General features: G+C 50.1%; 1 protein-coding gene across 6 annotated transcripts in view; it reads left to right on the forward strand.

Annotated features, from left to right (window-relative positions):
- Positions 1-12,222, forward strand: part of LOC126535889 (proton channel OtopLc-like) — a 219,194-nt gene that overhangs the window by 115,152 nt on the left and 91,820 nt on the right. Inside the window, exon 1 of one of the 6 annotated variants that reach the window (XM_050182740.3) lies at positions 1,941-2,018. The exons of the other annotated variants lie outside the window; for them this stretch is intronic. Coding sequence (XP_050038697.1) covers positions 1,956-2,018 — 63 coding nt within the window. The 5' untranslated portion in view covers positions 1,941-1,955. Of the gene's footprint in view, positions 1-1,940; positions 2,019-12,222 lie in introns of those variants that run through there. 6 annotated transcript variants of the gene reach the window in all.

The following is a 12,222-nucleotide window of genomic DNA, read 5'->3' on the forward strand; positions in this document are numbered from 1 at the left end:
GCAACGCAATGCTGTCTGCATAAAATAAACCTGGAAGCTGCTGCTCTACTACTGTACCCGCATGTTTGTATGAGAGGTCGAACCTGATATTACTTCCTTCTAGCGCCCTCTCCGCACTACGCCGACACAAGCGCCACCGCGGTCACCGCACTTGCAATACTTCGCCGCAACACATGCCTCTTTCCCACTTTTCGCCATTGCCTCCTCCTCTGTTTTTCGCCTCATGTTTACGCTCAACGCCTGCTAGACAGCTGGCGTTGTTCGGCTGCACCCTCCTCCTCCTCTTTTCTCCTCGCGACTTTCATCCCCCGCTGCGATCCGCGTTCGTCTTTCGCTCGGTTACGCTGACGCACTCCGGAGGCACCTAAGATCAGCGCCCAAAAAAGAAAATGCGTCAGAACCGATTCCGCGAATGCTGTCGACGGTAATGCGTTAGCATTGACTGAATAAGCGACACAACGTATGGCCATCGCCTAAACGACGTATGGCTAGGCGTTCACTGCAGCGGTATCCCTCTTTCGCGCTTCCCCACTCGGAACCATGGAGCGCCGCCACCGCGAGGTCTGTGCGTAGGCTCCGAAATCCATGGCGCCTGAGAAACGCATCATATGGCAACCGGGCCCCTTTTTCTGGACCTGCTGCAGCATCTGGTGGCTCGGCCGCGATGGCCTTCGAGACGAGAGACACGGCGCGCCGGTGCCTGCGGACGCTGAGGTTTGTTTCCTCGCTCGCCGTACGCTCGGTGGCACAAGTTGGCGAGCAATTCACTGAAGAGCGGCACATACGTAGCCCATTCATTGCGCAACTCGCTAAAGCGTTTGGTGTGCATGACATTCATTGAAAAGTGGCACATATCCAGTCAGTTTTCGCCACAGCCTGCTTCTGCGTCGGGCTGCTGTCCTTTAGGAAGTCTTGTGACGTTGGTGCGATCCCGCTCAGCATCGAAGAAATTTAAGCGACCTTATCCGTCATTAAATAGTGGCACATCCCCATCGGAACATACGTAGCTACCCAAGCTATCGTCAAAGACGTTCATTGAAGAGCGGGACACATCTACTCATCATTGGAGTGAGCCACTAGGTCTGTGCTTGCCTCATTGGAGGCGAGCGCAGACCTAGTGGCTCATACACCGTACTCCGAGTTGGCGCCAAAGTGTTTCTTCGAGCAGCAGTACCTGTACAGACACACGTGTAGAGTAACCTATGTGTGCGTGAAAAAGTTTCGTTGAATACCGGCACGTATGTGCCCATTTCGACATACACAGTGACCCAAGTAGAAACCTATTACCTCATCACAGCTGTACGATCTGCTACCCATTCCACCACTGAGTATACCCAGTGACCCAAGTAGGCAGGAAAATGGTTAGATACAAACATAGATAGACAGATAATTCCGCACATAGAGAGCCCCTAGAAAATGCGTCAAGTATACCCTAAGGATGCTAGCGCCAAAAAAAGCGCAATCGGATATCGCCTCATCGGAGGACAGACACGCGCCGACTTGGGTTAGACGGCTGTCATAGAAAATACGGCCTTGTGTAAATCAGTACCAGCAGTAGAATTCCGTTTGCACTTTCATTTGAAAACGTTCCATCATTAAGGAATAGTGCTTTTATAATAACAATACAGATGACAACAAGGATTTCTGGACGACGCACGCTAACGCCGTTCTCGGACAACGCTCTCCGGCGGCAGTCCCCCCAACGGAAGCCGGCAACATATTCCACAGGACGTCACTGAGCGCACGCTCAAGCGAAGCTGTCATCGTCGGCAAAGCGGATACGGGGTTCCGAGATCAGTCACGTCGTCGGCACGATTGTCCCGCGAGCAGAGCACGACCGCCAGGTGTTTCCAGAGAACTCGCGCGGATGTTGCATAAGTGACTTCGTACCGACGCGGCACCGAACTTTTGGCAAGAAAGCTGAACGAACCCTTGCAAAGCTGAGTGCGACATCGATGCGATTCTCGGTGGGCTGGAGGACACGGTTGGCGCTTATGCTGGAAAGGTACATCGGCGAGGTTAGTGCCTTTCTAGTCGCGTTACCGACGGAGTAACGCCTTTTCCTAGATGTGGCTGTGTGTTAAGGCCGCGGTGCTCTACTACGCAAGAGTAGATGTGGCTTTTGTATAATCTTGTTGCATATTCTGGATGAAATCTTTTTGTGCACCGTTTTGTCACTGGCATGTGTCAGAAGTGACTGCATAAAAGAACTGAGGCTTATCGTATCCTGTTGAACACATTTCATCGCGCAAACCATATTTTTATCATCATCGTCATCAACAACATGTTCAACCAATTGTTACGGCCACTGAAAGACAAAGGCCTCTTCTAGCGCCCTCCGGTTACCTCTGTCTTGTGCTAGCTGATTCCTATTTGTGCCTGCGAATTTCCTTATACCTTCATACCACATAATCCTGTGCGAACCTCAACTGCGCTTCCCTTTTTGTGCCACTCATTATGCAACTCTGATAGACCACCAGCTATCTGTACTACGCATTAGATGGCAGCCCCATTTCTTTTCGTTCCTTATGTCAACGTGAATATCGGCTGCACCCGTTTGCTCTGCAAGCGACACCATTGTCTACGTGTCTCTTACCGTCACGCCTAATATTTTTCGTTCTATCGATCCGTTGCGCAGTGATTAATTTCTTCTCAGGCTTCTTGGTTAAACTCCATGTTTGCTCATAGGTTAATACTGATATAATGCAATGATTACATACTTTCTTTTTCAAACGCAGCGGAAAGCTGCCGATCATGCTTTGATAATGCCAGCTGTAGGCGCTCCAACCCATTTTCATTCTGCTGTAAATTTCGTAAATCTCCCGTGAGTAAGTGACTTATACAAACGTATCCTTTGCACATATTCTAGAGGCTGACTGCCGATCATTGACTCTTGTTGTCTTGCCAGCTTTCTCGGCTAAGGTCCTCAATTATTTGTTGCAATTTCTTATTTCGCACGACAGCCCTAATTCAAAGTTGAAGTTTTTTTTTAACGCAACATTTTCAATCGGCCACATTTGTTGCCTGTGAACAATAAGGCTCGCGGCAGACGGGGAGCAGTGAACCATTCGCTGGCATTTCATTCTCGAGTAGCGCTGCGAGCGCGCGGGTCTGTGTCTTTGCCGTTGTTTGTGGACACCTGGTGAGTAACCACCCTGCGCTTTACGAATTGAACGTGCTGTACGAAGGCGAGCGAAAAACCATAGTCTGTGGAACCAGCTGGAACCGAGGATACCCTGTGTGCCAAATAAAATATAGGTATACATAGTCATAACGACAATGAATATTAAAGAAGCAAACAGAAGTAAGGCAGGCGGCGTACCCAAACGAGTTTTCAAGTCGTCACTTTCCTGCATCTGCCTCCTTAATGTTACACATGAACAGACTAGCCCGACGGGAAGTGCTGCTAAGACATGAAGATCCCCTGTGATATGGACACGAAAGTTCGTCATTTTAACTTGATCCCTGTCCTAATTTCTAAATAATCCCAAACTCTAAATTATCCAAAGCTGCATTGTTTATTGCATTCCGCGTTTTCCCATGCTTGCTACCACTCTTTTCGACGTTCATGGATTTATAGGTAGTGAAATACGCTAGGATTTGGCATACTAAACCCAATAATTTTGTTTTGTGTTAGGCGGTGTTGCCCACACTCCTGCCACCAACATTCCTTTAATTTTGTCACCACTGCAGAAACAATTCAATAGTCTCTTAGTGTCACTGCGACAAAGTATAGCGGCATGGCGCATCTACTCTGGATTGATTCATTGTGAAATAAGGAATATCAGCTATTACCACGACAAGCTTAGACATCATCGGTTCCCAGTGATGCGTCAGTCATTCTAGTCGCGCCCTTCAAACTTCCAATATAAACTTCTCAAGGACATGAGGCAAGATATAGGCATGCCACACTCAGCCAGCGCATTTGATGGCGTGTCATGCAGTGACGTATCAACTTTTTTTTAGTGAGGGGCAAGCAATCTCTGAAAAAAGAATTAAATTATGGGGTTTTACGTGCCAAAACCACTGTCTGATTATGAGGCACGCCGTAGAGGCGGACTCGGGAAATTTCGACTACCTGGGGTTGTTTAACGTGCACCTAAATCTAAGTACACGGGTGTTTTCGCATTTCACCCCCATCGAAATGCGACCGCCGTGGCCGGGATTCCATCCCGCGACCTCGTGGTCAGCAGCCCAACCCCATATCCACTGAGCAACCACGGCGGGTGGACAATCTCTCTCTCTCTCTTTCTCTCTCTCTCTCATTATATATATATATATATATATATATATATATATATATTATATATATATATTATATATTAATGAGGGAGATTTTAGTGCCGAAGCCCAGACGCTGGCCGAAACGTCAGAAAATGATATTGCGCACATCTCACCTTCATTCTGTCATTTCGGGTGCTTTTATAGCAACTGGATCATGGAGAGAAACGTTCATCTGTGATATATATATATATATATATATATATATGTTAGTCATATCATAAGAAGCCAACAAACACTGACACCAAGGACAACATAGCGGAAATTACTTGTGCTTAATAAATGAAGTAATGAAACGATAAGTTAATGGAAATTAAAGTGGATGAAAAAAAACAACTTGCCGCAGGTGGCAACCGAACTCACAGCCTTCGCAACCGAACCCACAACCGCCGCCAAGGTTTTTGAGTGGCGGCGCTGGCCAACACACCGAGGGATAGTTGTAGTAGTAAATGATAAATACCCAAGAAATTGGATGGGAAAACGGTGCCGCGGTAGCTCCGTTGGTTAGAGCATCGCACGCGTAATGCGAGGACGTGGGATCATTCCCCATCTGCGGCAAGTTGATTTCTCATCCACTTTGGTTTTCATTAATTTATCATTTGTTTAATTCAATTATTAAGTAGAAGTAGTTTCCCTATGTTTTCCTTGGTGTCGTTGTTTGTTGGCTTCTTATGATATGAATAATACAAATAGGGCCCCTTGGTTAACCCCCCTTCTTCTCGTTTATTGCATGAAGAGGTACTCGCATCCGGCAGCATTGATGCTTTGAGGTAGCATGTGTGGGTTTATTGACCAGTTGCCTCCAACGAAAAAGATCATGTACTCGTGACGCCTGCAGCCGAAACGATGTTCCACATCCGCTGGCAAAGTTTCTTTCACCATGAGAACACGTTTCACGTCCAAATAAACGAAAGCAGTCGTGTAATGTACTGGGAGACTCAATTGCACTATTGATATTCCTAGTACGACCAATCAAGTAGCCCAAATCAATACCTAGAGCAAGTCCTGAAGGACAACTGCAAACTTGAGGAAATTTACCAGCTGGAACCGAGGATACCCTGTGTGCTGTATACATACCGGCGATGAGTGCCCAGAAGAACCAATGCGGACAAGACTCCGCGTGCAGCCGGTGGAGGCTTCAAGCGGCTTTCTGTGCACTCGAGTGATCTTGGTCGGGACTCTAGGCGCCGTATATACCGTTTTTTCATGGGCGCCACCATATTGCTACGCAGTGGCGCCATCTGTGGGTAGTCGGCATGCTGGCTTGGGCGAGCGCTTCGTTTTGCATGGCAAGTATACATTCGGCGATAGTTTCTGGGGTTTTTTACGCGCTTGCGCGGTCTATTGGACATGACGTGTGTCTTCTATGCACTAAACGGTTAGGCGAGACGTACTGAAGCGGTTCAAGTCGGTACTTCTGCTGGCACTGAGGCGTGACTGGTAGATATCCCGAGCTGTGATCGTCAACTGAAACATACTGTTGGCGATTATCCGAATAGTCCGTAGTCCATGTAATTTTGATGTCCGGAAGGTAACTGCCCCTAATTTTAAAATTAGCTTTTTGTGAATTACCCTATCGAATGCTTTACTGAAGTCCAAAAACACTGCATCAATTTGACCGTTGGCATCCAAAGCTTTGTCAATTGAATCAATTATTGTTACTAATTGTGTGTTAGTGGAATAACCTTTTCTGAAGCCATGTTGAGCACTTGTTAGTATGGAGTGTTCATCTAAAAATTCATTAATGCGAGTTGCGATTATCTACTCGAAAAGTTTGCAGCAAGATGACGTAAATGATATGGGGCGGTAATTCTCGAGCAATAATCGATCGACTTTCTTTAAGACCGGAACAACTCGAGCCATCTTCCAATCTTCAGGCACTTTCGCGCACAACAAAGATGCTCTGTATAATAAAACTAAGAACTTGGCAACAGTTTGGGGGTATCGCCTAAGAAACACATTCGGGAGGTTGTCAGGGCCAGGAGTTGTTTTGGTTTTTAAATTGAGTAACATAGACACAATGCCATGGTAAGATATAAAGTTCGCCTCATGCTCTTCAAGCACTGCAGAACTCAAGGATGGGCCTGATCGTGCGCGGGAGAATACGCTATGAAAATAAGCGTTAAAATATTGTGCGATGGCATTTAAGTCGTTAAGAATGGTTCCATTAACTGCAATGTCCGTAATAGTCTTCTTGCCAAGGTATCCCCAAAACTTATCCGGTGCGTTTTTTTATAAAGTTGGGCAATCTTGTGGACACATTAAATTTTTTGTATCGCGCACGGCGCATGACAGCTTTTTTTGGAGTTCCGTGATAACGACCGTGCGTGGATGCTTCTTTTTTATTCGTTTGATTTTGCGCTTTAGTTGGAATATTCCACGCGTCATCCAAGGCGTACTTTTATTGACTTTCTTAGTTTTAGTGGGTATGAATGTATCTATGCAATACCTGCACATTGTAGTAAACGCGGTCCAAAGTGTAGACACATCACTACCCCTATCTGTAATGCGCGTAAGACAAGTTTCCATGTAGTCGACTATGCTGGCGTCATCCGCTCTGGTGTAATCTTTAAAAGATTTGGTATTGGCCGTTTTAGGAACAGTAGTTTTGACAATGGGCAAGGAAAGTGCAATAAGGTAATGGTCAGATAAGCCATCTTCGATTGCCACGGTATGCTCGTAAAAGGTTCGGTTTAAAAAAATAACATCTAATATAGAACATGATGACCCTTGCACACGCGTGGGTTCATTAACCACTTGAATAAGATCATGTGTTAGCATAATGTCAAAAATATTGTCACGTGGTGGTGACGTTAAGAACACAGTAACAATACTGTGAAAGGCAAAACTAGATTTTTATTGGGCGAACCTGTGCCCACAAAACAGGCTACACTTATAGCACAACGAAAGCGGCGAACACAGTCGGCGATCGTCGAAAATCTGATCAGCGGGTCAAGCGCGTCGGCTTTTATAGAGCAGTCATCGAATGTTCCAGACTAATCGTTGGGACCCGCGTGCCTTCCACATAGTTCTACACCATTCGCGTCAGGCGATGAAATCAGATAACACAAAGTTCGGCGACAACAGACCGCGGATAGAAGCATCGATAACTTTCCAGAAACTTCGAATACATGCAGGCGCGTCCCGCGCTGTGTGATAGCATTTGCTAGGCGGCGAAGCGTGGTCGCCCGATAAAGATAAGTACACGTGTCAATACCCCCCTCTTAAAAAAAGCATCGACCCGATGCTGCAAACAAACGAAAGTAATACACAAAAGCACTCGTAGCAAAGAAAACAACAAAAATAACGAAGTTCGTCAGCGTCCGTAAAAGGGTTTAAGGCGCACCACGTGGACCACTTCAGATCGTGCGCGGCGCCGCTGTGAATGCGAAATGCCGTCTGGCACGACCTCATAGTCCAGAGCGCCAATACGTCGGATGACCTTGTAGGGTCCGAAATAGCGCCGCAGTAGCTTCTCACTGAGTCCTCGTCGGCGTATCGGTGTCCATACCCAAACACGGTCGCCGGGCTGGTACTCGACGAAGCGTCGTCGGAGGTTGTAGTGTCGGCTGTCGGTCCTCTGTTGGTTCTTGATCCGGAGGCGGGCGAGCTGTCGGGCTTCTTCGGCGCGCTGGAGATAGCTAGCGACGTCAACATTCTCTTCGTCAATGACGTGGGGCAGCATGGCGTCGAGCGTCGTCGTCGGGTTCCTGCCGTAAACCAGCTTAAACGGCGTGATCTGTGTTGTTTCTTGCACCGCCGTGTTGTAAGCGAAGGTTACATACGGCAGGACCGCGTCCCACGTCTTGTGCTCAACGTCGACGTACATCGCTAGCATGTCGGCGAGGGTCTTATTCAGGCGCTCCGTGAGACCATTAGTTTGCGGATGGTAGGCAGTTGTCCTCCTGTGGCTTGTCTGGCTATATTGCAGAATGGCTTGGGTGAGCTCTGCTGTAAAAGCCGTTCCTCTGTCAGTGATGAGGACTTCTGGGGCGCCATGTCGCAGCAGGATGTTCTCGACGAAAAATTTCGCCACCTCGGCTGCGCTGCCTTTCGGTAGAGCTTTTGTTTCAGCGAAGCGGGTGAGATAGTCCGTCGCCACGACGATCCACTTATTCCCGGATGTTGACGTCGGAAACGGCCCCAACAAATCCATCCCAATCTGCTCGAATGGTCGACAAGGAGGTTCGATCGGCTGTAGTAACCCTGCTGGCCTTGTCGGTGGTGTCTTGCGTCGTTGACAGTCTCGGCATGTCTTGACGTAACGGGCGACGTCGGCGGTAAGACGCGGCCAGTAATACCTTTCATGTATCCTCGACAGCGTCCGGGAGAATCCGAGGTGCCCAGCAGTTGGATCGTCGTGTAAGGCGTGCAGTACTTCTGGACGCAGCGCCGACGGAACAACAAGAAGGTAGTTGGCGCGGACTGGTGAAAAGTTTTTCTTCACGAGTAGGTTGTTTTGAAGCGTGAACGAAGATAATCCACGCTTAAATGCCCTAGGGACAACGTCGGTGTGCCCTTCCAAATACTCGACGAGGGCTTTTAGCTCCGGGTCCCTTCGTTGTTGATCAGCGAAGTCTTCCGCGCTTATTATTCCAAGGAAGGCGTCGTCATCCTCGTTATCTTGCGGCGGCGGGTCAATGGGGGCGCGTGATAGGCAATCGGCATCTGAGTGTTTTCGACCGGACTTGTATGTTACAGTGATGTCGTATTCTTGTAGTCTGAGGCTCCACCGTGCCAGCCGTCCTGAAGGGTCCTTTAAGTTAGCTAGCCAACACAACGCGTGATGGTCGCTGACCACTCTGAATGGCCTGCCATATAGGTAGGGGCGAAATTTCGCTGTAGCCCAAACGATGGCGAGGCATTCCTTTTCCGTTGTGGAATAATTGCCTTCCGCTTTTGACAATGACCGGCTAGCGTAAGCTATCACGTGTTCATGTCCATCTTTTCTCTGGACTAGGACGGCACCGAGGCCTAGGCTACTGGCGTCAGTGTGGATTTCGGTATCGGCGAGCTCGTCGAAGTGCGCAAGTACGGGCGGCGACTGCATGCGTCGTTTGAGTTCTTCAAATGCGTCGGCCTGCGGCGTTTCCCACTTGAACTCGATGTCACATTTAGTTAGCTGTGTCAGCGGCTCAGCGATGCGTGAAAAGTCCTTGACAAATCGCCTGTAGTAGGCACACATGCCAAGAAATCTACGCACTGCCTTCTTGTCGGTGGGCTGCGGGAACTTTGCGATGGCAGCTGTCTTCTGCGGGTCGGGGCGGACTCCAGACTTGCTGATGACGTGGCCTAGGAATAGAAGCTCATCGTAGGCGAAGCGGCACTTTTCTGGCTTCAGAGTGAGCCCTGATGACTTGATGGCCTCGAGTACTGTTGCAAGCCGCCTAAGGTGATCGTCGAAATTTTCGGCGAAGACAACGACGTCATCCAAGTAAACGAGACAGGTCTGCCACTTCAATCCTGCTAAAACCGTGTCCATCACGCGCTGGAACGTTGCAGGCGCCGAGCACAGTCCAAATGGCATAACCTTGAACTCGTAGAGGCCGTCTGGGGTGATGAAGGCGGTCTTTTCGCGATCTCTTTCGTCGACTTCAATTTGCCAATAGCCAGACTTGAGGTCCATCGACGAGAAGTATTTAGCGTTGCAGAGCCGATCTAATGCGTCGTCTATCCGTGGGAGGGGGTATACATCCTTCTTCGTGATCTTGTTCAGTCGACGATAATCGACACAGAAACGTAGGGTTCCGTCCTTTTTCTTTACCAGGACAACAGGGGATGCCCACGGGCTTTTCGACGGCTGGATGATGTCGTCGCGCAGCATTTCGTCGACTTGTTCTCTTATAGCTTCACGTTCCCGCGTCGAAACTCGGTAAGGGCTCTGGCGTAGTGGTCGAGCGCATTCTTCGGTCATTATGCGATGCTTTGCGACTGGTGTTTGTCGAATCCTCGATGACGTCGAAAAGCAGCCTTTGTATCGTCGAAGCAGACTTCTGAGCTGTTGCTGCTTAATCACGGGGAGACTTGGACTTATGTCGAAGTCTGGCTCGGGAACTACGGTCGTCGGGGTAGATGCGACAGAATCCGAGAGGACAAAGGCATCGCTGGTTTCCACAATTTCCTCGATGTATGCGATCGTCGTGCCCTTGTTGATGTGCTTGAACTCCTTGCTGAAATTTGTGAGCAACACTTTCGTGTTTCCTCCGTGCAGTCGAGCGATCCCTCTTGCGACACAAATTTCACGGTCGAGCAGTAGACGTTGGTCGCCTTCGATGATGCCTTCTACGTCAGCGGGTGTTTCGGTGCCGACCAAAATAACAATGCTGGAGCGAGGCGGGATGCTCACTTGATCTTCGAGCACACTCAAGGCGTGGTGACTACGAGGGCTCTCCGGCGGTATCGCTTTATCTTCCGACAGCGTTATTGACTGTGACTTCAGGTCGATGATTGCGCCGTGTTGGTTCAGGAAGTCCATACCGAGAATGACGTCTCGTGAACACTGTTGGAGGATAACGAAAGTGGCAGGGTAAGTCCGGTCATGAATGGTTATTCTTGCCGTGCAGATTCCAGTCGGCGTGATGAGGTGTCCTCCTGCGGTGCGAATTTGAGGGCCTTCCCATGCAGTCTTAACCTTCTTCAACTGGGCGGCGATGTGTCCACTCATGACGGAGTAATCAGCCCCTGTGTCCACTAAGGCGGTAACTGCGTGGCCGTCGAGAAGCACGTCGAGGTCGGTGGTTCTTTGTCTGGCGTTGCAGTTGGGTCTTGGCGTCGGATCACGGCTGCGTCGTGTTGCACTGAAGCTTGAACGTCGCGTCGTCAAGTCGTCTTTCGTCGGTGTAGTCTTGGCTTCCTGACTTCGTCGGGACAGCGGCGTGTCGTCATTAGGTCGTCGAGATGGTTGCTTCGTCGTCTTCGTCGGCGGCGGAGGATCTTCGTCAGTTCGACGAACAGCAACCGCACCTCCATCGGTTGCTGCTTTTAGTTTTCCGGATATGGGCTGACGGACCTGCCGCGGGCTGGGCCAGTGTATGGTCGGCGCTGCGGCGACAGGTAGCGGCCTGGTGACGGCGAACGGGAAGCTCGTCGAGGGCTCCACTGAGTGGCGGCGAGGTAGTCGGCGATATCACGAGGTCGTTCGCCAATCTGTGGCCGCGGCGCGTTAACGGCGAAACCTCGCAGTCCCATCTCCCGGTATGGGCATCGGCGGTACACATGGCCGGCTTCCCCGCAGTGGTAGCAGAGCGGGCGGTGGTCAGGAGCGCGCCAAACGTCTGTCTTCCTCGGGTAGCTGCGCTGGGCGACGGGTGGTCGTGCTGGCGGCGGCGGCGGCGGCGGACGACGGAATTGCGGCGTGACAGGGCCCTGGCGCGGTCGCGGAGGGGGACCTTGACGGCGTGCGACGGCGGCGTAGGTCATCGCTTGCGGCTCAGGCTGCGGCGATTCACGGGCTACTCCAAGTTGTTGTTGGAGTTCCTCACGCACGGCGTCGGCAATCGAAGCCACTTGAGGCTGTGATGATGGGAACAGCTTTTGTAGCTCCTCCCGCACGACAGCTCGGATAGTCTCGCGTAGGTCGTCGGTGGTCAGTGACTGAACTCCGGCGTAGTTTGTCGCGTTCGTGCGGCGGTCGAATTGCCGGTTTCGCATCTCGAGTGTCTTTTCGATGCTGGTGGCCTCGCGAAGAAACTCGTCGACGGTCTTCGGTGGGCTTCGTACCATCCCGGCAAAAAGTTCCTCCTTCACACCACGCATGAGTAGGCGGACTTTCTTTTCCTCGGACATTTCCGGGTCGGCGTGGCGGAATAGGCGGCTCATTTCTTCTGTAAAAATTGCGGTGGTCTCATTTGGTAGTTGCACCCGGGTTTCTAATAGCGCTTGGGCTCGTTCTCGGCGTACGACGCTTGCGAACGTCTGCAGGAAGCCGCTTCGGAAAAGTTC

Source organism: Dermacentor andersoni, chromosome 4 (genome assembly GCF_023375885.2).
Source record: "Dermacentor andersoni chromosome 4, qqDerAnde1_hic_scaffold, whole genome shotgun sequence".
Classification (NCBI taxonomy): domain Eukaryota; kingdom Metazoa; phylum Arthropoda; class Arachnida; order Ixodida; family Ixodidae; genus Dermacentor; species Dermacentor andersoni.